Source organism: Lutjanus erythropterus, chromosome 3 (assembly GCF_056507025.1).
Source record: "Lutjanus erythropterus isolate fLutEry1 chromosome 3, fLutEry1.hap2, whole genome shotgun sequence".
NCBI lineage: Eukaryota > Metazoa > Chordata > Actinopteri > Lutjaniformes > Lutjanidae > Lutjanus > Lutjanus erythropterus.
In genome coordinates this window covers 1759547-1784716 of record NC_139319.1, presented here as the reverse complement: position 1 = coordinate 1784716, position 25170 = coordinate 1759547, and the positions used below count along the sequence as shown (strand labels likewise).

At 37.4% G+C, this 25170-nt stretch overlaps 1 protein-coding gene across 1 annotated transcript in view; it reads right to left on the bottom strand.

Annotated features, from left to right (window-relative positions):
* meis1a (Meis homeobox 1 a) overlaps nt 1-22695 on the bottom strand; it is a 66241-nt gene extending 43546 nt beyond the window's left edge. The window contains exons 1-7 of the mRNA XM_084714606.1: nt 22196-22695; nt 14595-14836; nt 13923-14064; nt 11927-11977; nt 11786-11836; nt 11486-11632; nt 7770-7881 (exon numbers count right to left, since the gene is read on the bottom strand). Coding sequence (XP_084570732.1) covers nt 7770-7881; nt 11486-11632; nt 11786-11836; nt 11927-11977; nt 13923-14064; nt 14595-14836; nt 22196-22207 — 757 coding nt within the window. The 5' untranslated portion in view covers nt 22208-22695. The remainder of the gene's footprint in view (nt 1-7769; nt 7882-11485; nt 11633-11785; nt 11837-11926; nt 11978-13922; nt 14065-14594; nt 14837-22195) is intronic.
* Between the last annotated feature and the right edge of the window lie 2475 nt (nt 22696-25170).

Below are 25170 nucleotides of genomic sequence, written 5' to 3'. Positions count from 1 at the left end.
AAAATATAATTACCTGCTGTGTTAAGATTCAAAAGTATTCAAAAGTATATGTGAAAACACCTGTCCCTTTTTCAGGGCTCAACAATAATGATCATTTGCTTTCCTGGGACAAGTAAAAGGACATGTCCTGCAGGTAAAACTGGCAGCTACTTGTCCAACCAGGCAAGTGGTGAAACAGAAGTAAACTATTGAACTGTTTTGATAATCAATTAATAAGTAAATTCATTTTTCATGCAAAATGGCAGAAAATGCAGTTTTAGCCTCTTGAATATGGAGATTTCCTGCATTTCTTTGTTTATTATCATATTAAACTGAATATCTTTGAGTTGTACACTGACATAATGACACATTTAAAGACATCATCTTGGAGTCTTGTCTTGGTCTCAACCATAAAGTCTTGGTCTTGACTTGGTCTCATGCCCTCAAAGTCTTGGTATTGTCTTTGTCTTAATATACTGCCAACTAGTAACTTCCCCTAAAACCAGGTACACACCGAGGTTTGGGGCTGTAGCAGATGAAAGATGGCCAATGTGAAAGAAAAATGCCGATATCTTTTGTCACTGTCCAAAATTGCACCGTTTCAAAGATGGCCATTATCACAGTTTTGTGAGCAAAGATACTGTGGGAAAAAGTCTGACACGACATGGACCACATTCACCTCCTCCTCTTCTTGGATTTTTTCTACACAGATAAATAACACTATTGCAAGGGCTGCATTCTTGCTTAGCTTCGTTGTTTACCGCTGCAGTGGTGCAGATGGACGCTGCACACTGATGATGCTTTCCTGTGTATCGATTTGCTTCGTACCCAAAGATTCAATGAGTGTGATCATTGTACAGACTACACACATCAATCTTGATGCTGCATCCAAGTTTGTTTTAGACCCATTGCACAGTATGGCTTGCAAAAATGATAAGATTGCTGAAATTTCACAGTCTGTAGGCGCCATAAAATGATTAAGTGCTAATATAGTTAGTATACATGTGCTGGCTTAACTTGAACAATGCACAAATAGCAATGTAAAATGACAAATAAAACACAGCATGTGAATCTGTGAGCTTTAGAAGTTTGTTAGGTGTATTTTTTTTAAACTTTGGACAGAGCCAGGCTACCTGTTTCCATCTCTTTTCAAGCTAAGCTAGGCTAACCACATCCTGACTCCAGCTCTGTACTGAAAACACAGACGTGAGGATTGAGATTGATCCTCTCACTTCACTGTTGAGAAGAGAACAAACAGGTGGATTTCTGTCTCTTTTTACTTCACATCCAGTGTCTCAGAAAGCCCATTCAAAGTGACAGTATTATGGTCTTTTATGCTGAGGACATGTTTCTCTGTTTATGTTCTCCAGGATGGCAAATTAACGCCAAGCTCTGGCCAAATATGCTGGGGAGTTTGGCTGAGGCTTCTGAGTTAGCCTGCAGTTAGCAGATGTCATCTGAAGTCTTGCTGAACTGAGGTTTTTCAGTAACGTCAAAGAAATCTCTTATTAACCACATTTGGCTTCATCATGGAGGTCAACTGGGGAGCTGGCTGTGTGTAAGTGATGTTTAAATCTCTACCAGCCAACACAGAGCGAGCTGAAGCAGCTTGTGGTCTGGCTGCTGATACGTCCAGTCACAGTGAACGGTCTGATAAAGCAGATTTGTTTCCAAATGGAGGTGTGACACAGTTTGTCTTTAGCCCCCAAGTCTGTACTCAGAAAACACCCTGCTGGAGCTTTTTTTAAATTCAACTCAAAGAAAAACTCACTCTCTGTCTCACTCTGATAGTTTTGGTTATCCTTTTGGTTTAACTCACAGAAGTGAAAACAAAAACCTTTAAAAACCTTCAGAACTGCATATACCTGTATCTACATAACTGTATGTAGGTTAAGATCTAATTGATCAGATTAGTCGAGGGTGTCAACATGTATTAGCAAGTTAAATATATAAATATAAATTTATAGACTTTCAGGCTTTTTAATGCCACCATTTTAACTAAATTTAAGGGCAATTTTGCAATAAAAGTAAACATCAAATGTGAAAATATCAGCATATTCTGGATAAAAACATATATTGTCAGTCAAAATGACAGTAACTGGTTGAGTTTAGGAACATTTGTCCAAATCATTTGTAAGTTTATTAGTGTGAAAAAGCCATTTAAACAAGTTATTTGGACTTTTTTTGCAAAAAAAAAAACCCAGACACAATCTATTACTTCCTGCAGAGCATTTTATATTGTTTAAAACTTGACTTTAAGAACATCCCAAACAGAATTTAAGACTAATTTATTCTTTCAAGACCTTTAATTTGTAAATGTGAATTAAAGGCAACTTGAGACTTTTTTTTAAGAACCTGTAGCCGCCCTGTGGTCAACTTTACATCTCCACAAACATTTTAGTTACATATGAATTTAGATTCTCCAGTCAAGAGAGACTGAGGGGAGACTGAGGGGACGGGACATGTGGTTGTTGTTCCTTAATTATGTTTTTGCTTGTGGTAAACATTGACAACACAAGTTACATAAAGATACACAGCTAACATATAAAGTTAAGTCACGGCATCGTTTGCTTCTAACACTACACACAGTACACAGTGAGCCAGAGATGTGACGGCATATAGTCTCGACCCTCAAAGTCTTCAACCCAACAGTCCTGGTCTTGTTTTGGTCTCAACATAAAAAAGTCTTGGTCTTTTCTTGTTCAAGGGATAAGATTTTGGCATCTGAAGCATTCTGGTGTTGTTTGTAATCCGAGGACAATTGACAGTCATGTGTGTGGACTTTGGTTGCATGCAGGAAAAACAGTCAATATGGAGCACAAAAGAGGCAAAACACATAAATACAAAATGCAATCTTGGAACATCGGCTATTGTCTGAAGACAATTAGCTTTTCAAAAAAATGTATCTGCATTCATATACAGATTTATTTATAAGGATTAGCTAAAAGATTGTCTGCCTCCATTGTCACATCTCAAGCTGCTAATGGGACTGTCAACAATAACCGGTGCACAGAAGAGGAGGTGTTGGTCCACATATTCACTATCTGGATTCCTGCTAGCGACACTGGAAACCCCAAAGAGGCTAAATTGTTGTTGGTTGGGTTCAGAGATTGAATAATTTGTCATCCACTGAGACTCTACAACCATGTTAGTGGCTCTGCAGGTTCTACCTGCAGCTAAATACTGACACATCTTATTTCAGTGAGTTAGCATGCTAGCATTACAGCTCAGTACAGCTGAGGTGGTTAGGACTGTTGTTTGTTTTACAGGTGTTTTAACCAAAATACTGGACAAGTTGAAATGTTAAATTTCAAAATCCAGACAGCTTCTACTGCCAAACGCCCGCCTCAGTTTTGGTCCAGCCCCCAAACCAGGCGCACACAGTGTTTGCTAGCAGTGAACTGCGAATGAGGAGCTGGTTTGGAGCGCTGTTGGAGCGGCACCATGTGAGGGGGCAAATTTATCAGTTTTGGACAAAGTGTAATTGTCTTCTGTTTACTGTAGCTTGTGGTATTGGGGCCCAAAGTGATACTTTTTTCATGGGGACCAAAATCCCTGGCAGTGTCCCTGCTCATGGTGGAGAGGTGAAGAATCAGGGAAACACCAAAGTCAGTGGGATTCATTCTCTGGGGACCGTCTGGACCAAACCGGTGGACCGACCAACAGACTGACTTTACCATCCTTTGATTTATCATGGCTAAAACAAAGCTTATAGCATTTTACAGCGACAGCTCCCATAGGCATCCTGTCTCAACCTCAAGCTGCTGAATGTTGACAAGTTAACTGAAGTCTGTGGTTGAAGTTCTGCCTCGATGTTTTTGTCCAGAACAGCAGAAGATAGTCACAGAACATGCAGAGAACCCCGGGAATGTCTAAGTTTTGCAGAAAGATTAAAGGAATCCTGAAGGAGAAAAAAAATTCTGGCCGAGGCTCCTGAAACAGAAACTAGCTTGAAGTGAGCCAACATCCTCACAGAGCCAACAACCATCAAACTATTAAGGCTGATGCATGCTGGGATTGTATTTGTGTGATTAACAAATCTCTGAGTGTATCAGACTCAGCTGTGATGGTTGCTGATTGCCACTTTCTTTGAAGGTCAGACACGCAGGTGAAAAACACACACACACACACACACACACACACACACACACACACACACACACACACACACACACACACACACACACACACACACACACACACACACACACACACACACACACACACACAGCAGTGTAAAACTGTAAATGTGGGCAGCAGATAGAGAAACCACAGGGCTTGTTTCAGTTGGCCCTCTAACAGACGCAAACTAACAAAACCTGCTGGACCGACACCAGCAGCACGGAGCCAGAGCTGCTCGGCCTGCAAGTGTGTGTGTGCGTTAAAGTGGGTTTATTATATCATAGGTACATTAGTTTTTGTTTTTAAGTCATTATCTGACAATGTTTCTATGTATTTAACGTATGGCTGTCACTGCTCATTATACACACCACCAATTAATCTACCAATTACTTTCCAGATTAATGAAGAAAATTATTGTCTGGCTTGTAAAACATTAGAAAACAGGCAGAAATGCCAAACAATTTTCCGAAGGCTCCTAGTTTTTTCCGAGCAACACTCCAAAAATGCCCAGAATATACAGTGTACTATCATTTCAATTTGCAAATACTCACATTTGATCGACTAAGCAGCTAATTAATCATACAGGGGCCTCCCCCTAATCGTTGACTAAACGGTTAGTCGGTAAGAAGAAACTCTGTTGTTTTAAATATATTTTTGGGGATCCTATGCCTTTAATTTGTAGGACAGCTGAAGATATGACAGGAAACGTGGAATGACACGCAGCAAAGGGTCACAGGCAGGAGTCGAACCCACAGCTGCTGTACAGGACTCACAACTTCGGTGCATGGGGTGACTGCTCTATGAATTGATCAACCAGGCCACCACAGAGAAACTTTGTTGACCAAGTATTTATTTATCCATTGGCTGCAGACAAAAAACCCCACACACCTCAAACTCCATTCAGGAGTTGCACCTCGCTGTCAGTCCTGGAGGATTGTTGCAACACAGACCAGTGTTCTTGTAGCTCGGACGTCACTCGCAATATGGGGCGCTTGCACTTAATTGGTACCGGGGTAGTGTTGGCGTTTGTTTACACCTCTAGCACAGGAGCTTTGGACCACCAGGAGGAGTTTTCAGGCCTGGGATGCGGAAATGCTGGTGGGAATCACCAGAACTGGAGCTCAGTGAGTTGGCAAATGAACCAGACTCTGCAGCCACAGAAGTCACTGATGCACTGCTGCTGCTGCCGCCATCAGCTACTGGGCTGAACCAGAAAAACCAGCGCATAAGTACAGAAAACTGTTAATGTTTTTTTTTTTCCGAATGAAAACTGGTAACCATTCACCTCCATTGTTCGAGAGATTCTGCAACACTGTATTTTTGTGAAACTCCAGCAGTGTTTTGTGGATGAAAAAACTAGGATGAGTAGATAGTGACTTAATTTTCATTTTTGGGTGGACTATTCCTTTTATGAACCATCAATTTACAAAACAGGTGATGAATCACCTGAAATTTCTTAAGAAAAATAAGTGCCTCAGTTTCTCCACACTCAGTCTACTGACATCACATGCGCACTTCAACATAAAGATCACAGTTGATCTATAAATGCACAAAACTTTATGTTTTTATGTATTTCTTGTATGCATGGAACTGAACAACAACTTCTATATTATTCTAACAACTTCTTTAATTTTCATTACACTCCAACTAAAGTGGATGCTGTCAGGGAAGAAAACTGAGTTATCTCCTGTTCTACCAACCATTTACTAATCAAAAGTTTTGGCAGTGCCTGATAGGGATGTTAATTTCCCTGTCAATTAAACACCGTCTGAAAAAATTCCGTGTGTATTAAGAGCCATTTGAGGGCGTTAATCACAGTCTACAATCACCAAATCGTTAGCTGCCACACAGTGTGGTTAACGTTAGCCGTGCTAGCAGCAGCAGCTGCTCTATGTGCAGGTTAAAGTAGTCACATGTCCTATATCTTTAAATATATGACCACAATAAGTACAGATTGATGTGTCTCTCTGAGCCAAGCATTAAGACATTTTGGGAACTTTTCAGGATTTTTGTCTCGTTTCAGAGTTTCTATTTAAATTTTTAAAGAACCAATTTGAAGAAAAACTGTATGGAAACATTTTCTGAAAGCCTTGTGTCCATTTCTGCATGTATATTTGTGTTTTGCATATTATTTATGTGTATATAGGTCTGTTTGCTTAAATGTATATATTTTTTGTGTATTTATAATCTGTTTAAAATATGATGGTAGATGAATGCATGTTTCAGTGAGAGTGTGTCCGCTGCACGCTGTGTTATTTCTATTTCCCGTGTGTGCTTGTGTGTGTTTGGGAGTGTGTTTGTGTGTGTGTGTGTGTGTGTGTGTGTGTGTGTGTGTGTGTTCAGGGACATAAAGCTCTCTTTCTTCCAGCTCGGCTCGGAGCTCCCGTCGTCTGTCAGCCTTCATCACTTTTCTCCCTCCCTCTTTCTCTCTACCGTCTCCCTTTATTTTCAAACTCACATCAAGTCCAACGTGTCGGAAAACCTCTGCCACCCTTCATAAACCACACACACACACACACACACACACACACACACACACACACACACACACACACACACACACACACACACACACACACACACACACACACACACACACACACACACACACACACACACACACACACACACACACACATCTGTACGCTGGGAAAGATAAAATACACAAGCTGAAATGTTTACAGAGTTCATATAAATTTGTAAAATATACAGAGGATATATATGTAGGCACACAGATTTACTGTGGATATATGCTCAGCAGCGCCGGCAGTAATGCATTAGTTACTGAGGAGTAATGCATTACTGCCCGACGCTGCTAAAACCATCTGTCATCCTTAGTAACTCATTACTGTAATAAGTAGTGTAAGGAATTACAATTTCCTAAGCAGTAACTGTATTACTGTTTATTACTGTCTGAGTTACTCTTTGACCTCGATAGGGTATCTTACGATGGCGTGTAAATGCAGCAGGTCAAATCAGACAAATGAAGGATGGAGGATAACCGTATTGTCATTACTTTGAGTTTGCTGCAGAGAGATTATGTGGTTTACACTGGACAAAAACCCACTAACATCTGCTAACGTCTGGCTTTTTTCCTCAGTGGGAAAAGGTGCAACAAGCATTCGCTCCTGGGTCAAATGACTCTGTTGGTTTTTATCGTCTCCAGCTCTGAGTCTCTCAGATTTTCTCGGTGCTGCAGTCCAGCACAGCCAGTCAACCATTATTTTGTTATCTAAAATCTTTTCTCAGAAAATTCGCATTTCTATCAGCAGCAACGTGACGACTCCTATCAGAGAGGAACTAAACATCTGACCATTTGGAAGTTACAAAAGTCCTGAGAGCTGAACACACAGACACTTTTAAAACCTCTGTATCTCTGTTCTGCACACACCTGAACTGAATCACAGCGTACATCAGAAAAATACAAAAAAAAGTGGAAAGACTCTGAGCACAATGAAGCCACCACCGAGGCACAAAAATAATATAATGACATTACAAGTAAAGAAATTTGTTACTTTTTAAAGGAGTAATAAGTAAAAAGTAACTTATTCCACTTCCTGAGTAACTTTTGACCATATTGAATTCACACATGGCCCAAACAATCGATTTGATTGTCGTTCACTGACTTCTCAGTCCAGTGCCTTCATGGTCTGTGTCAGTGATCTCACCTTGTTCGCTGCTGTTGTCGCCGCTGTGAGACGTGTGTCCACCGCTGGATGGTCCCGGCGTCCCGGCCGATCGGATTGATGCTGCATCATCATGATCTCTGCTCCATGAAATCTGCCGTGAAGAAGACACATGAGGACAGACAGTGAGACACAGATCAGATCAATGACATCAATAAAACAGACTTTCATTCAGGTTGCAGAGTCGTAGGAAGGGAATGGACACTGATCTCCATCCTGTGTTCTCACAGATCCAGTTCATGTCAGAGCCAAACACTCTCGTCCATTTAGGGTACGAATATCACTAATGCTGAAAATGGCTGAACAAACCTGCTGTCTTTCAGTTTCTGTTTAAATATACAGTATAATAAAAAAAAGTATCAAAGAGAGGTAAAAGTCCAGGGGCTGCATTTTAGAAACTTCCTGACTAGCAGATCCCATCTTACTTGTTTGGTAACCATGGTAACTAAGGCTAGGGCTAACTAGAACCATAAAAGGTTTGTCAGCTTGTCCCCATGTAGGAGAACCCTTTTTGGTTCCTGGTAGAACATTTTATAAAGATTCCACAAACCTTTTTTTTTTTTAACCAAGAAACCAACATAAAAGGTTATACCTAAAACCATCTGTGATAGGCTCCAACCAGAAATCCATATGAGAGGTTCTACTGGGAACCCTCCTATGGTGTAATGGCTCCAACCAGAACCCTCTCTGGAGGATCTGTCAAGAACCATTCCACCTTCTAAGTTTGCTAACAAGAACCAGACCAGGAGGTTCTACCAAGAACCTTTTTATATTATAGTACAAAAAACCATTAATGAGCCCTCGATGAAATCCTTGAAGAATTTCTTTTTCTAAAGAGGGTTCTTTGGATGAAAAGTGCTCTTAATGGAACCTCTAGTCTTACAAAGAACCCTTGAAAACCTCATTCTTCAAAAAAGGGTCCTTTGGAAGCAAATAGCTCTTGGTAGAACCTTTGCCTTTCAGGAAGAACCAACTGGAAGTCTTATTTCTAACAGTGCACATGAAACTGCTCCAATCTAGATGGATGAACAGCACTGCAGGTAAGAGAAAAATTTTTTATTTTGGCATGAACTGTCCCTTTAAGTAGGAAGGAAAAAAGACTTTACACATCATGTTAAAATGCAGCTTAAGTTTCTCCATCATTATCCCACCCACACAGTTTGACTGACAGGTGCAGAAACACATCATCTATGAGCGTCCAGTAACAAAGACGGGGACTAAAACGACAAGAAGGACCTGCAGGATTATCAGTGTATCATCCGACCAAAAGGAGGCACTTGAAAATGAAACCAGAGCTTTGGAGCTGCTGGTCATCCGACACTAAGCTGCTCGAGTTCACACTTCGAGGTGATTAAAGGGTTAAAGGCCTGACAAGTGGCTGCTGAGAGCTTTGCTGCGAGGCTGATTTAAAACCTGCTTGGCTGGCTCAGAAAAACAGACACAACGTGACTTTTCACCTCCATTATTGCTGCTTCTCTGGGAAAAAGAGAAGAAAAGAGAAAAGATCTGTGTATTTATATGTGTGTGTGATCTGTGGTCAGACAGATGAACCCTCAGCAGTTCAAAACTGACTCGTTTCCAGCAGCAGATGTGATTCCTGCAGCTGGACGATCAAATTTATCTGCCCATAATCTATTTTCCCTTTATGGAGATTTCAACATTTCAGCTTTGTTTAATAAAACCTGCAGAGCTGCTCCTTTTGCAGCCAAAACTGGAATAATACAAAATAATCTTAACTCAAGGTCTCCTCTCCACCTTTTTCTGAAGCTTTTCAACCACATGTCAGAGTCTTTATTAGCGGAAGCCTCTGACTGTTGGTACTCATGTTGGTACTCATATAACAAACAGCAGTTTCCAGCATCTGTCCTTCTTATAAAGCTTTTGCACAGGCACGGATTTGCATTTCCACTTGAAACGCGTCCGAGATGGACCATCTCCAGAGTCGAGTCAAAGCGTGTCGTGATGTCTTGCGTCTGACCCATGATGACCCTCCTTCTCCCCCTAAAACAAGCATGTGTTGTGAGTTTAAACTTGTGTGTTTTCAGGAGAGCAGAGACAGAAGTTTTTAAAAATCTCTGTGTGTTTAGTTTTCAGTATTTTGTATCTTCTAATTGAATCTCTGTGGTTTGAAGTTTAGTTTATCTCCTTTCGTTGTTTGTACTTTCAGGTATCTGCTTCATTTTACTGTTTCGTGTGCTTTCCGACAGATAGAAATTGTGTTACGTTACTGCTGATGAAACCAAACGTTTTCAGATTTTTCCACTTCATAATGAAAGCTTCTGAATAACAAAATGTGAAGAATTGAATGGAAATTAAACATTTCAACTCAAAACAAGCACATCATCAGTTCCAGTTGTGATTGAGATGCAAGTCTCTGCCATGCTTGTCGAGTCAAGCCAGGCAAGCACATGTGCATGGAGATGGAGAACCCGACAGGGATTCATAAGCATACTTGGTAGTATATCTTTCAAGGAAGCTGCATCAAGCTGCACAGAGCAGATCAAGCCAGGCAGGAAGTCAGACGCAGGAACAAATGGAGTATAGAATCAATTTTTAAAATAAAACACATGTTAATAAAATCAACAAAATCTGGCAGGCAAACCACTTCCTCCTCTGTGACCTGGTCATTGTTTGGCAACTTGAGACCTGAGAATGGAGATGGAGGCCAATTTCTACAATCAGATATCAATATATGAATGCAGATAAAATTTAAAATAGCTAACATAAAGCTAAAGCATCATCAGATAGCAGGCGATTGGTTCCAAGATAGCATTTCTGCCAATGCATTCAGCCTCTTTTGTTCCTCCCATGGAGTGATTATCTGCACATAACCAAATGCAAACAAAACAACCCACTCAAATGTGATTGGTCAATACTATTCAGACTACAACCAGAGACCAAAATGCTTCCAATACCAACATTTTGTCCCTTGTCTACAGATTCTACGTATATGCAGATCTCTGTTGACTGAGATAAGGTTTGCTTTAGATGTTCATCATTTATCAGCATTGATCCCAACAACTTGTCATTAATGTTATTCCAAAGATTATACACTGACCCTTCTCACTGTTAGGACTCAACATGTTTCAACAAAATCAGAGAAATAATTTTTACATGATGCAGTTTTGAATACAAGCATATATTAGAAACTGTGAGTTTAATTAGAGTTGCCATGATTAATCAATTAATCTATGATTGATCATAATGGATCAATCCATTCAATTGTTTAGAGTCTTTTTTTTTTTTAAGAAAAAATATAAAAAATTCTGTGATTCAAGCTCTTTAATGTGAATATTTTCTGGATTCTTTACTCTTTCCCAAAAATAAACTAAATATCTTTGGTTTGTGGACAAAACAAGGCATTTTATACCAATTTGTACCAACAATGAAAATAATAGTTAGTTGCAGTGTCTTGAATTATGATTAATCATGATTAATTGCAGCCTAATGCTGTAACTTGATTAAAATGTTTAACTGATTAACACAAATTTAAATTGATCTAGATATAAAACATTAGTAAACCTTAATGTAGGACGGCTGAATTAATAAAACAAAACTGTGAAAGTGAGAAAGGAACTGAGTGAGAGCTTGTAGTGCAGCTTTATTTGATACTGTCATGACATGAAACTGTGGGACTGAGCAGCAGAATATGTTTTAGCGTGTATCAGTTTACAGGAAGTGAGTGTCGGCGAGCTCACCTGATCCACGTTGTTCCCTGATGACCTGATGAAGTCCTCGCTGTCCGACTTGTTTCCGTCTCTGTCGTCTATAACCAGATCGATCGGCATTTTCCCTTTCAGACAGCTGATGTATCGATGACAGAAGTTATCACAGAGCTCATGAACCTGGAAATAAAATATATGTTTATAGGTCACTGCAAAGGAACAGGAATACTTTACAGAATTAAAATGTGATTAGCAGCACAGCTTTTTAACTCTATATTAAACAGCTGATGTTGGTTAAATTAGTATCTAATCAATAACTGAGTGAAATCTGACCTTCTCCAGCTCCAGGAGGTGGAAACGCAGCACTTGTATCGCCTGAATCATCTACAAAAAATTATATAAAAGTGAGATAAAAAATTTGAATATAACAGCATTTAAAACCAACATAATGTAATAATAACAATAATAACTCACCAAATTATCCAGCTCTGGGTTTGATGAGAATAAAGGCCTCTCCGATCGGATCTAAACACAGAAAAAATATAATTATTAAAACAACACAGCCGTCTGCTGTGGGTCACGGTGTGGTCTGTGGTCATTTAAACTGTGACCACCAAGAATAACAGTAACAGATTCATTATTATTTTTATTTTTTTTAGTAATTTTTGAAACAGCAGGTCCTTGATTTCAGGCAGAGCTGTAGAGCTTCTCATTTTCATCCTGTAAACGTTGAATATTCTGGCTGAAATGACGACACTGACTGGCAGATTTGATCAGCTTTAGCTTGCCAGCTAATTAAGCTACTGTTAGCTTCATGAGTTGGTTAAAAACTGCCTCCAGCTGACCTGTTTTTGAACAAAACCACTCTTAAATATGCACTTGTTGCTAAAAACCGAAGCGAATGCTAGCAGGGCCGTGTAAAGAGTTCGCATCCTCACAAAGTGATGATCAATGACGATCAAATCAAGTCTTGTTTCATACATTGCATTTTGCCAAAAAAAATACATTAAATACTTTTTGTTTCCTTCAAAGTCTTCACATTATGAGTCTGGACAGACATGGCTGTAAACTGTAACTTGACTGGTTGGCAGAGACACACAACCATGAGGCAGTAATACTAGTTTCTTCATGACATCGGTGTGTAAAATGATACAGAGTCTCTGCAGAATATAAACCAACAGCCTACAGACTAAATGGTGTGAAATGACAGAAAAAGTGAAAAAGGTGAGGTGAGAACAGAACACACAACAGGACTTCAGACCAGAGGAGACAAACGTCCACACACTTTGCGCTTAACTACAAGTACAGATACTTGTGTACAAAGAGATTGGAAAAAGTACTGATTCAACTTCTTTACTGCAGTAAAAGAAAAAAGTTCAGGCTCTGAAACGTCCTCAGAGGATAAAAGTAAAAAGTCTGAAAGACATTTCTTCTGACTGCAAAGTTAACTGAACATCTTTTCTCCACAAGAGTCTCCTCTCGTCTGTATATTCTTGTTACGTTATTTTCGTCTTGTTACGTCTTTTACAAAGTCTTTAATGTTGATATGTCTTTTTTTGTCCTTTGCATCATTTACATAATTTTTCGTCTTGTTACGTCTTTTTCGTTGTTCTGTCACATTTATTGTTTTTCACCCGGTTATGTCTTTTTTTTTTCTTGTCACGTCTTATTATATCCGTTTTGTCTTGTTGCATCTTTTATGTAATTTTTCATCTTGTGTGTTTTCACCTCAGAATATATTGTACATATCTTTATTGTAAATTTCTGTTTTAACAACTGGATTTTTAACTTTTGCTGCTCTGTATTTTCTCCTAGTTTGTCTGTTTGAAAAGTTACATACCACAACACTACATGTAAAAAAAACCTCAACAATAAACATTTTTTTCTGAATTCTGACTTCAGTGAAAATCTCATTTTATACTTTAATATTATTTAATTTAGTATTTCCATTTAATACCAGTTTAAACTTCTACTCCTTTACATTTCAGATGGAAATATTTAACTTCTTCCTTGACTACATTTATCTGCCTGCTCTTATTTTGCAGATTAAGATTTTACATAAAATGTTTCATCTTATACAATATGAGGCATTTTTAGAGATGAAACTACCAAACAACAAATAAACTGGTTAAAAATATAAATCAACCAGCCACCACATTAAGATATTGTATCAGTGACAATAATTAAATTATATATTCTGCACAGAGAGTACTTATACTTTTGATAACAATACTTTCAAGTAGTAATATGTTACACTTTTATGTTTCAGCAACTCGATTATCTCTGACGTTCACCGAAGATTAAAAATCACACAATACACAGACAGTGGAATAAATGGGGGGTCAGTGGGGGCCCACAGCTCATTTCTGCCCAGAGGCCCCTGAAAGGATATCTCCGGCCCTGGTCCTTTATGGTCCTGCAGATCTATTCTGTATTAACTCTAACGTATGGATGAAACGTGTCTCCGTACCTGTTTGGAGAAGACGGCGATGTCCTCGTTGAAGGAGTCCGAGGAGCAGACGTCTCCCCCGGCCACGCCGCTTTCTCTCGGCGTGCAGGTCGCCAGTTCACATTTTTCAAAGATCAGTGCGAGCAGAGGGAATAAAGGATGTCTGCAGGAGAGACGGAGACAATGGGGACAAGGAGGAGGAGGAGGAGGAGGAGGAGGAGGGATCAGCTCAGACAGACTGTAACACAAGTTTCCTGCTGCCTCAAACTTCTCTAAAAATCCATAAGAAACGTTCACTCAGAATAAAGATAATCACCTTCAGAGCACTTTCATAAATGAAAAAGACTTTACAGACCAAAGAAAAATTCATTTGAATATTTCGACAGGTGAATGGAACTTTTGGTTCTCGTAGCATAAAAATGAGGAATTTATTGCTTCATTTGACGACAGTTACCATCAATACAGACTGGACATCCATTATGAGATAAAAAGTCATATCACCTTTTTATCTCAATGTCACAATTATGTCTTTTTATCTTATAATTGTTTACTTTTATCTCAATTTCTAATTTTATAATTATGACTTTTTATCTCAGTTTTGAACTTTCATCTCATAATTTCACCTTTTTATCTGATAATTGATTTTTTTCTTTTACTGTTAAACAAAGGGCTTCCTCAATAAACTCATCATACCCATAAATGGCGTCTTTGTCCCTCTTGACGGCGTCCCCAGCTGTGGCGGCCATGCTGCTGCTGGTGTGGGTGGATTGGGCGTACTGGTGAGGAGGGTACGGACCAGTGGTGGCGGCGGCAGCGGCGGCCAGGTGCACGGCCTGCAGAGAGCGGGCAGCAGCGGCGTGGTGGTGGTGATGGTGGTGTGGGTCTCCGTAGACCCCGCCCACCCCCTCCAGGCCATAGTGGGCCAGGTCCTCATACTGAAACAGAGAGATAAGAGGCGTGTGACCTTTGACCTCCTGAGCTGATCACTGACCTCAGAGATCAAAAAGACTCAAAATTAGATTTAAAAAAATAAAAAAAGATTTCTGCAGCTCCTTAAAAAGTCTAAAATCCAACCAACACTTCTAGAAAACTTTAACAGCTACAGAACAAAAGCAACATGGAACCACTGATACAAAGTGTGCAGCTAACATCTTTATTTAGTACAAACCCCAACAAATGTCACATCATCATGATTTTAATCATTTCAATCAGTGAAAATGAATTTTTTTAAGCAAAATTAATCGCAATTCTGGTCAAAATAATCATAATATGACTTATTATCATATCTTGCAGCCCTATACAAAAGAAATGAACATATTCATGTTGAATGCAAATAAACTAATTTACTTTGCATGGAATTTTCAGTTTCTTATTTTTTTGTCAGTGGAATCAGTCTTAAATTGCATTCATAATGGTCTTCAAAAGTCTTAAATTTAACTTGTTTAAACCCGCAGAAAACCTAAAACAAAAACCCCTAATGGATTTCTAATCTAGAGTTTGATTTAAAGGGACAGGTCACCCCAAAATAAAAAAAAATCATACATCATGTTTTCTTCCAAAATCTACTGGAACCACTTGCTTTTCTACAAGAAAGAAAGTAGTTCCTACATAAAACTGCTTTGTGGATTAACTTAATTAAACTGGTCACGATTTCTGGAAAGAGACACTAGTTTTGAACATTTTGAATGTATTTTTGATGCTTAGAGCGCCACAAGCTGAGTGCCATCTCGTTCCATCACACTGTAGAGAAGACAGACGTCTCTAGCGCTGATATCTCCCCGAAACTCTGTACCTCCAGATGAATCAACAACACTACAGGCCAGGCGGAAAATATATATTTTTGATTTAGGGGTGAACTGTACCTTTAAAATCACTGTCGTCTCAGTACAAAAAGACTAAATAAAAGTGGCACAAACTGACAGATGTACAAATCAATGCTATTTCAGAAAAAGAAACACTAACTTGCCTGATTTTGTTCCTAAAAACCAAAAGACAGAAAGAAAAGAAGAAAATCAGAGGAAAACTTTATGAAAACTAACAGAATAAATCCTCAAAACTGACCAGACAGAAGAGTCAACATGTTGCTTTTTGTCTCCATGTCCACCCTGTGGTGGAATGCAACAAAGTAGGGGAGACCGGGGGCTTTTGTAACATCCTTAAGTCACAGACTAACTGAGGAGCACTGGTCATCTTTTTATTAAAGAAACATATATATTAATTAATAATACAACTGACTGAGAGAAATACCTACTGAGCATGCGCAGAATAAGTGTCATCACTCTAGCTTGTTTCTGATTGGTTCAACTAAGTGTGGAACAACGGCCCCCTTTTTATAATTGCCCCTCATCTCCCCCACAAGTACTGCAATTAAGTACAACTTTGAGGGACCTGTATTTTACTTGAGTATTTCCATTTTATGTAATTTTATACATCTACTCCACTACATTTGTCTGGCAGATTTAGTTACCAGTTACTTTTCAGATTACAGTTTTTAACGGCCTTCCTGTCCAGTGAAAACCACGGATCTCCAGATGTGCTGATGTTGAATGTTTGAGAGAAACTGATGTGTTGTCACAAAGCTGGAAACAGGTGTTTTTTTCTGACTGTTTTTTCAGGGATATTTGGTTCTTACAGGACAGACACACTGCAAACATGATGGGCTTATAGACCATGATGCATTGCTGTAGATAAAACTAAATAAAGAAGTTAGAATGAGCTCAATCTTAAACCTCTACAGCTGTAAAACTCACTGCACAGGGAGTTCTTCCAATTTTCTTTCTTTAAGTACATTTTGCTGATAATTCTTAACTTTACTTTTGAAGCAGGACTAAAAATCTTTTAGTAAAATAAAAAAATCTGAATATTTCTTCCAGCACCTTGTCCAGCCCCTGTTTATTTTCTCTAATATGACAAAAACTTCTGAACTTCTACACTTTTAAACACCCAGTTTGGTTTTAAAATACTTATTGTACTTATACTGTGAACACAAACATAAAAGTTTTGATTAACTCCATTTAGTTTTCTAATAAAATCCTAAAAGTTATAAATACAGATTTTTTTTTGTGAACTAGAGCACGATTTGGTTAAAAATAAACTCATATTGTGATTATTTTGATTGAAATTGCGATATGTGATATGATTAGTGGACGAAAAAAACAACTAAAAATCATGATGATGTGATATTTATGAGGTCTGAATCAAACAAACATGTTTTCTTTCATCTGGAGAAAAAGATTTTCAGGTCAGATCATCTCTGCAGAACTTTTTTTTAAATATTGGTTCTAGTTCTGTGATCTGGATTATGCACTTGGCCATACAGTGATTTATTGTGGAGCTTCGGTGTAAACTGTCGCCAAGAACAGTTGAAAGCTCAGTTACCATGAGCAGGAATCCTGTGTTTACATTACATACAGAGGAGGGTGGACAGAATAACACGAACAGACTAAAACAAGACGTCTGACAACTGAAACTAAACTTTAGAAATCTTATATCAGCCTGTAAGAGACAGAGTTCCCTCTCTTCACTTTGAATCGCCTCATATTCACACTGTCCAGCCGTCTCAAACATTTTCTCAAACAATAAACTGTGACGTCACTCTGGAATGAAAACAAGTTTGTTTTCTGCCAAATCGAGCAGAAATGAACAGAACATGTTTCCTTTACTGAAAGTCCGTACGGGTCTGATCTGATTTCTAACATGATATGAAGTAATTTTGTACTAAACCAAAATAACTTTTACACTTCAATCTCTGGGCATAAACTAAAATTAAATATCAAAAGTTTATTTGTTTTTCAGTCGAAACAACTTTTCTGACATTTCAACTTTTTTTTTTTTACTTTTAGTTTTAGTTACAGGGTCGGTGTATTGGATTACATTTTGCAGGTGTTTCTATTATTTTGTCCTGCTCCTGTTTACTGTCCAACATGATCAATACTGTGATGATCAGGAAAAACTACGTTTTTAACCTTTTAACACATCCAGTCTGTGAAATGGCAAATGATATCAGAGCAAAATCTGGTTGAATTTTCAAACAAAATCACAAAAATCAACTTCTTTTAAAAAACAAAAAGTTTCCATTGTTTACACTAAACTCAGAGGGTGGACAATATAATATGAACACTTTAAAACACAATGCAGTCAAATACAAAAACAACCAACGACTGAAACTGAACATTATATAATCAGACTGTACACTGCGTTTGCACATTTTAATAAACTGACTTCACTCAGCCAAATTCAGCAGAAATTAACTTTATTTTCAGAAAGAAAACAGGATGTTTTCTTAAACGTTTATGCTCAAAGTAGATAAATTTATATTTTCTATATAATTTCTAACATGATATATAAAGTGAAAGTAAAATGTAACAGATACATGAAATCAAAAGTTTATTTATCCAAAAAAAGTAAACATGAGGTGAATGTTTAGTATGTAAACAACACAGTTAATGTAGAAATTAAAATTAACTTTATCAAATCTGACTGAAGGTTTTTAATTTATTCATGCTGACTCAACATCTTAAATGCAGCTCTTTACATTAAACTTATGTAATAAAATTACATGGAAAAGTTACATGTAATTTAAACATACAAAGTCACAGTTTTTGGATTAATTGTTTTTGGAGGTGTACGTTTAAACATTTATGGAAAAAAAACAAAAATGTCAACTTTTTTCTTTAAGTTTAAGCAGTTGTTGCAGGTGTTTCTATTATTGTGTCCACCCCCCCTTACTGTCTAACATGACAAACACTGTGACAAATAATATAAGAACAAAACTAAACTCAGTTTTCAGATGAAATACTATCAGTAAATTCTGTGCTCACAGTTTAATGTTTCCTCTGAGGACGAGTTCTCTGTGTTTACATTATATTCAGGAGGTGGACAAAATAATACGAACACTGGACTCGACGCGTGACAAGCTGAGAGGAGAACCAGTCCAACACTTCAGAACACAAAGATGAAGTTAAAACAAGGCGACTTTCACGACTGAAACTGAACATTAAATCTCATATCAGACTGTGTTACTGTTTAATCTGAACTGTTTATTTTGAATAATGTTCAAAATGTCCACATCTTTATACATTTTCTTAATAAACTTTATGTGAACAAACTGAGCAGAAATCAGACGTATCCTCTGAAAGAAAATGTTTCTATAAGTTTACTTTCAGTACAAACAGGTCTGATTGGCATCTTATAAAGTGATTTTGTACTAAGTTTAAACTTTTATGCTACAATTTATGAACATTAAATAAATAAATATGCAAAAGCAACTTTTTTGACACAACTTTTTGAACTTTAATAACTTGTTCCAGGGCTGCTGCAGTGGATTTCATTGTTCAGGTGTTCCTGTTATTGTGTCCACCCCGTTTACTTTGTTTTGCATGATCACTGCTGCAGTGTTTTACAAAAAGAAACTAATATGAACACTTTAAAACACGATGACTCAAATGTAAAAACAAATATAAAGTTAAAACGTCTGACAACTGAAACTGAACATTGAATCTCATGTCAGACAGTGTTTCTGTTCACTTGCAATATTTAACTTGATAAACTGTATCGAGCCAAACTGAGCAGAAAAGAATGATATTCTCTGGAAGAAACCACGACTTGTTCTAAAACGTTTATCACTAAAGTATATATGTTTATAACTTTATATAAAGTTTTTTAAGGTAAAAATATTTTAAACCTTTACATTACAGTCTGAACATAGAGTTAAAAAAAACACGTTGAAAGTCAATGGAATCAACTTTTCACATTTTGACTTTTTCAGCTTTAAGTATTTTGTTGCCCGTGTGATGAACTGCATTGTGTAGCTGTTCCTATTATTGTGTCCACCCCCTGTTCACTTTGTCTAACATGATCAATACTGTGAAAAAAGAGTCTAACCTTTAAAAGATCTGGATGTGTGAACATGAATGTATATATATATATATTTATATATATATATATATATATATATATATATATATATATATATATAAATATATATATATATATATATATATATATATTATATATATATATATATATATATATATATATATATATATATATTTAACAATTTAAACACCTAATCTGTGAAATGATGAGTGAAACTCAAACAAAAATCATAAAAATTAAAGCTGTAAACTTTTACTAAAAAGAATAAAAAGATGCTTTCTGACATAAAAGTGAATGTTCTGTGTTAATATTCTATACAACAAATTGACATAAACAAAATAAATTAAACTAAAACATTATAAAATATCATTATTCATATTAGATATTCACTTTAAATAATATTCACAAATGAGCAGAAATTAATTTTATTCTGAAAGAAAATATTTATGCCTCAAATTTATAAGTTTATTTTATCTGCATAGTTTCTAACAGGATCTAAAGTTATTTTGTGAGTTAAAATAAGCTGAAAATCTTAATGCTGAAATCTATGGATATACATGCAGAAGTTAAATTGTTTTTTAATCAAAGCAACTGAGTTTTATCACATTTTTAGGCATTTGTGAGTCTTTTTGTGAATGTGATTTTATTTCACACAGTTTTAAACATAAGGAAGCTCACATTCATTTTAGAAAATGCTGTAAAAAAAATCTCCAAAAGCAACAAGAAAAAACAAAACAAAACAAAAAACAAACAAACAATTATGGACAAAAAACGGTTAGAATTTCTAAATAAAAAACTTGATTGTTTTATTCCTATAAAGATCGATTTAAAAAGCAGATATATTTATATAATCTCTGTATGTGCGTTTTAAAAAGTTCTTTCAACTTTCAGTCTGTACCTGCAATAATAATACAAAAGAAATATTCTATTCTGTTTTTGTTGAAGAACAGACATTTGATTTTATCGTTTTTCTTTGATTAAATTATAGCCTACTGTGTAATGATTCTATTATTTTTTTATTTTCTTTCTTTTCTTAATTTAATAGAAGCAGCTGCAGCTCCAAACCTACTCATATAATACGTCACATTTTAAAGCTAAAAAAGTTTTAAAGTTTAAAATAAGTTTTTATTTAAGTGTCTCATTAGGAGAATATTTTCTCGGATTAGATCGATCACTGATCAGTAATCAATAAAACGCAGTTTAAACTTTGACCCCAACAAAGAGCCGCCTGTGAACGAACTGATTTAAATTTAGATGGTTTTTTTTCTATTAATGAAACGAACTTTGTTGACTTGTTTGTCAGCTGATCCGTTCAGGTGAAGCAGATTTTAATCAGCCGTGAAAAAACAAAATCAAACTTTTTTTTTTCATTCTCGGCCGCTGCAGCACAAACGGCCTGAAACCCGCTCAAACTGTGTGTGTGTGTGTGTGTGTGTGTGTGTGTGTGTGTGTGTGTGTGTGTGTGTTATGATGATGATGATGTGTTTGTGTGACTTCACAGCCTCTTTACAAAGTGTGAACAGACCCACTAACTCTGCTACAAACTTCATTTTAGTTTCAGAAGAAAAAGTTCATAAGAACGAGCAGCGACAGATTTTTATAGGTGGAATTAAATGTTTTTGTTCACTTCAAACTCTTTAACTGAACATTCTTGTGATAAAACGAACGAACACTGAAAAAATAATGGAATAATAAGGCCTAACGTTCAAAATGAACAAATAAAATCTTAAACAAAATTCTCTCACAATCGACATTTGGACATTTGGTTTTTAATGAGAGTTTAAAGTTAATATATTGTTAATAATAAAATATAGAGCGCTTTTCTTGGTACTCAAACTTTGTTTCAAAAGTTTAAAGTATCAGAAGAAGCAACACAATAAAAACTACAAAGCCTAACATTAGTTACACATTAAAAGTAGTTCTGAACAGGTGAGTTTTGAATATAAATATTTTTTATGAAAGCACCAGTCAAAACATTTAGTTTCAGTCAAGTCATGTATGAAAATTATTTTTTATAAATCTGGAAATATGAACATAAACTGGTAGTTTTAAAAAAGGAAACTGTGAGATTAAGTTTTAATCTTTCAGTGAAAAGTTTCATGGTTTATATTTACGCACGGGAGAAAGTTTGCATTTAGTTCGTGAAATTAAAACTGTAAATATTAAGAAGCCATAAGAAACAGCATAAGTTAATTAATATTTCTAATTAAGTTCGAATTTATTGATTCGTTTAAATCCGGTTGTCTCTCAGTTTTGTGTCAGTTTGAAGGAAAAAAAAGTGCTTCACTGTGTTTCCCACAAATCCAGAATCAGTTTATTGGACTTGTTTCTTCTCTGAACATCGAACTTGTGCAGCAGAAAACAAACCGTCTCCTCATCACGTCTCTGCGCTCTAATAAAAGTTGATTTTTACGCACCCGTTGCGCCATCGGCGCCGTCTCTCCGCCCGGACTCCTGGTGACTCCTGCGGGGCAAAACACACATCCAACTCCCCGGTACCGGAGCGTTAATCAGTTAATCCCGTGTGTAGCGGAGTCCAGCTGCGGTGAGAGACGCGCAAACACACAGAGCAGCGGCGGTAGCGGCGGCAGCAGGTCCCCGCAGGCTCCGCTCCGCTCTCCACGGGAACAGACCGACGGCGACGCTCCGCCAGCAGCAGCAGCAGCAGCCCGGGCAAACGCTGTCCCGATCCGGCCTCCAGCTCCCAGCAACAACCGACGACCCAACCGAGCGCTCAGTCAGCAGGCCGAATCCGATCAGTTAACATCCAGACCGGGGGTCAAAGTGACGCGGAGCCGCCTGCTGCGCTCTGAGCCGGGCCGTGCGGCGCTGTGTTTGTGCGCGGAGGTGCGTTCAAATCCCCATCGCAGCTCCGGCGGAGCGGCTTCCTCCTCCCTCAGAGCAGGCCGTCCGGGTGTGAGGGGAGGGGAGGGAGGAGGGGAGGAGGGGGGGGAATACTTTCTTCTCCCACTTAAAGGAGCAGAGTCTCGCTGCGCGTCCACGCAGCTTCCACAATACGTGCAAAGGCGCGCCGCCGCGAGGAGCGCTGGATGGAGGGAAATGTGCCTCCTCACCTTGTTGGGGGACAAATATTTCAGACAGTCTAGAATTTATTTTGACATAGCAGTGACTTTGGTGTGAACAAAAACAAAACTTTAAACGCCAGTTTTCATTTCTTTTAAAAACTCAGACTTCTCTTCCTTCCATTCCAAGGTTCATTTCTTTGAAATTTTGTTCAAACTCGTTCAAATCAGTTCGTGAGAACTTCTCCTCTGCTAAGATCATCCATCCAGCTGACAGGTGAGAGATCCTGATTAAACAGAAGGTTTGTTACACAGGTGTGTTTGGACTGTTCACAGTAAATCACAGCTTAAAATGTGATGTTTTACCTTGAAGAAAGACATTTATTAGTCACTGAACTATATTTTTTTTCCGCCCATGACGTCAAAGTCATGACCTGCTCTATTCTGCCTGAACTTTAATTTTGTTCAATTCCTGGATGTTTGTGAGATCATGATTATGTTATTTGATCCCTCGGACACTCAGCTGAACCAATACAGCCCGATACTAACAGCACCAAATACATAAAAAAGTTCTGTCCAAAGACATTTATTAGTTTCAAACTAACACAGTAAAGTTCTCCCAAAATTACATAGTATTTCTGAATTATCTCTTCAACCAAATCACCCACATTATTCTACGTGGGCACTCGTTCTTTTATGAGTAGATTTTCAAGTCTGTACTTTTATTTCTACTTAAGTAATCATGTAATCTACTTAGTTACTCTTAAAAGCATACTTGAGTTCAATTTGAATTAATATCCAAACATTAAATCTGCATTTTTAGCCAATCAGGTGATCTGATGACAAACAGGCCAATGAAAACAGAGATATATGAACAAAAAATAAAACACTGCAGGTCACTGCAGGCTTGGAATAAGGACATTAATGAGTGATCATTAATTCATTAATTGCCGCTAAGAATGTAACCAATTAAACATGAATTAATCAACATTTGATCAATAGTCTAGAAATGGTGGTAATGCCTGGTGAAACCATGTTGACTAAGGAAACTTAAAATGAGAAAAAAAAAAAACTAAAGGACAATAAAAACATGTTTTGTATCTTAATTATTGGCGTTAAAGGGACAGAATTCAACTCAGTCATGAGCCTCCTCACCTTCATGCTGATTGAAGGTCAGGTTTAGTTTTTTAGTCCACAAAACAAACTTCTGGAGTTTCACAGGAAAACAGTGCTGCAGAATCTCCCAAACAATGGAAGTGAATGGTGACCAGTTTTCAAACATAGAAGAATAAAATGCCTCCATACTGTTCATTTGGTGTCCAAGTCTCCTAAAGCCCCAACATGCCACACACACAGTCTGAACTGTGTGTGTGTGTGTGTGTGTGTGTGTGTGTGTGTGTGTGTGTGTGTTGACATGAAAGAAAGTGAACATCATGTTGGGGCTTTTTGAAAATTGGTCCCCATTGATGTAAACTGTTTGGGAGATTCTGCAAAACTATTTTCCTGTGAAACTCCAGCAGTGTTTTGTGAACAGTTGAAAAGTAACTAATACTGCGAGTAGTTTTTTTTGTCTTGACAAGGATACTTTGTAGTTTTACTTAAGTATTTACTTTTACTTGTAATTGAGCAACGTTTAAAGAAATATTTTTTCCAAACCTGATCTGCCTGGATAAACAGATCTACAGGCCGGGGGGGGGGGGGGGTACATAGTTTTGATTCTGGGATGAAATGTCGCTTTTAGGTGGAACTTCTCAAGTTCTTAACTTAAAAAAAACAAAAAACTATCTAGTAAAAGCAGAGCAGGATCAACCGAGTCCTCTGGACCCTCGGGGGCCCTGAAGGCTCCTGGTTCACTGTGTGGTAACATGTTCGAGGTAATCTGATTAACTGTGAATGTGTTAGTTAATACTGAAGCCCTGAGCTGACGCCTGCTTTATTATATAATACTAAACCTAGTTTTAAAGCCTGTAGTTTATGTTGTGCTTTCATGCTGTTACTGCACACATTTATATACACTGTAAAAATCAAACTCCAAAATGAATTAATTGTAATAAGAAGTGAAAATTAACTTAGTGCCAGTAGAATTGTTGTCATCATTGGCATCATTTTCAACGAATGTGAACTTCACTTAACATGAAATAATGGGTTTTCACACTTTTGTTAACTTATTAACAGTGAATGAATGGATTTAAGTTTTGAGTTGCAATTATTGAAAATATTTGAGTGAATGAATAATTTTAATTTAACAGTAATCAAAGACTACATGTAACATGGACTCCAAATATTTAAGTTCTGATAACTTCTGACTTTTGAGTTTCTGAACTCAAGAAAAAAAAGGTGTCTCAAGTCCTGCTAACTTATTGGCTTTA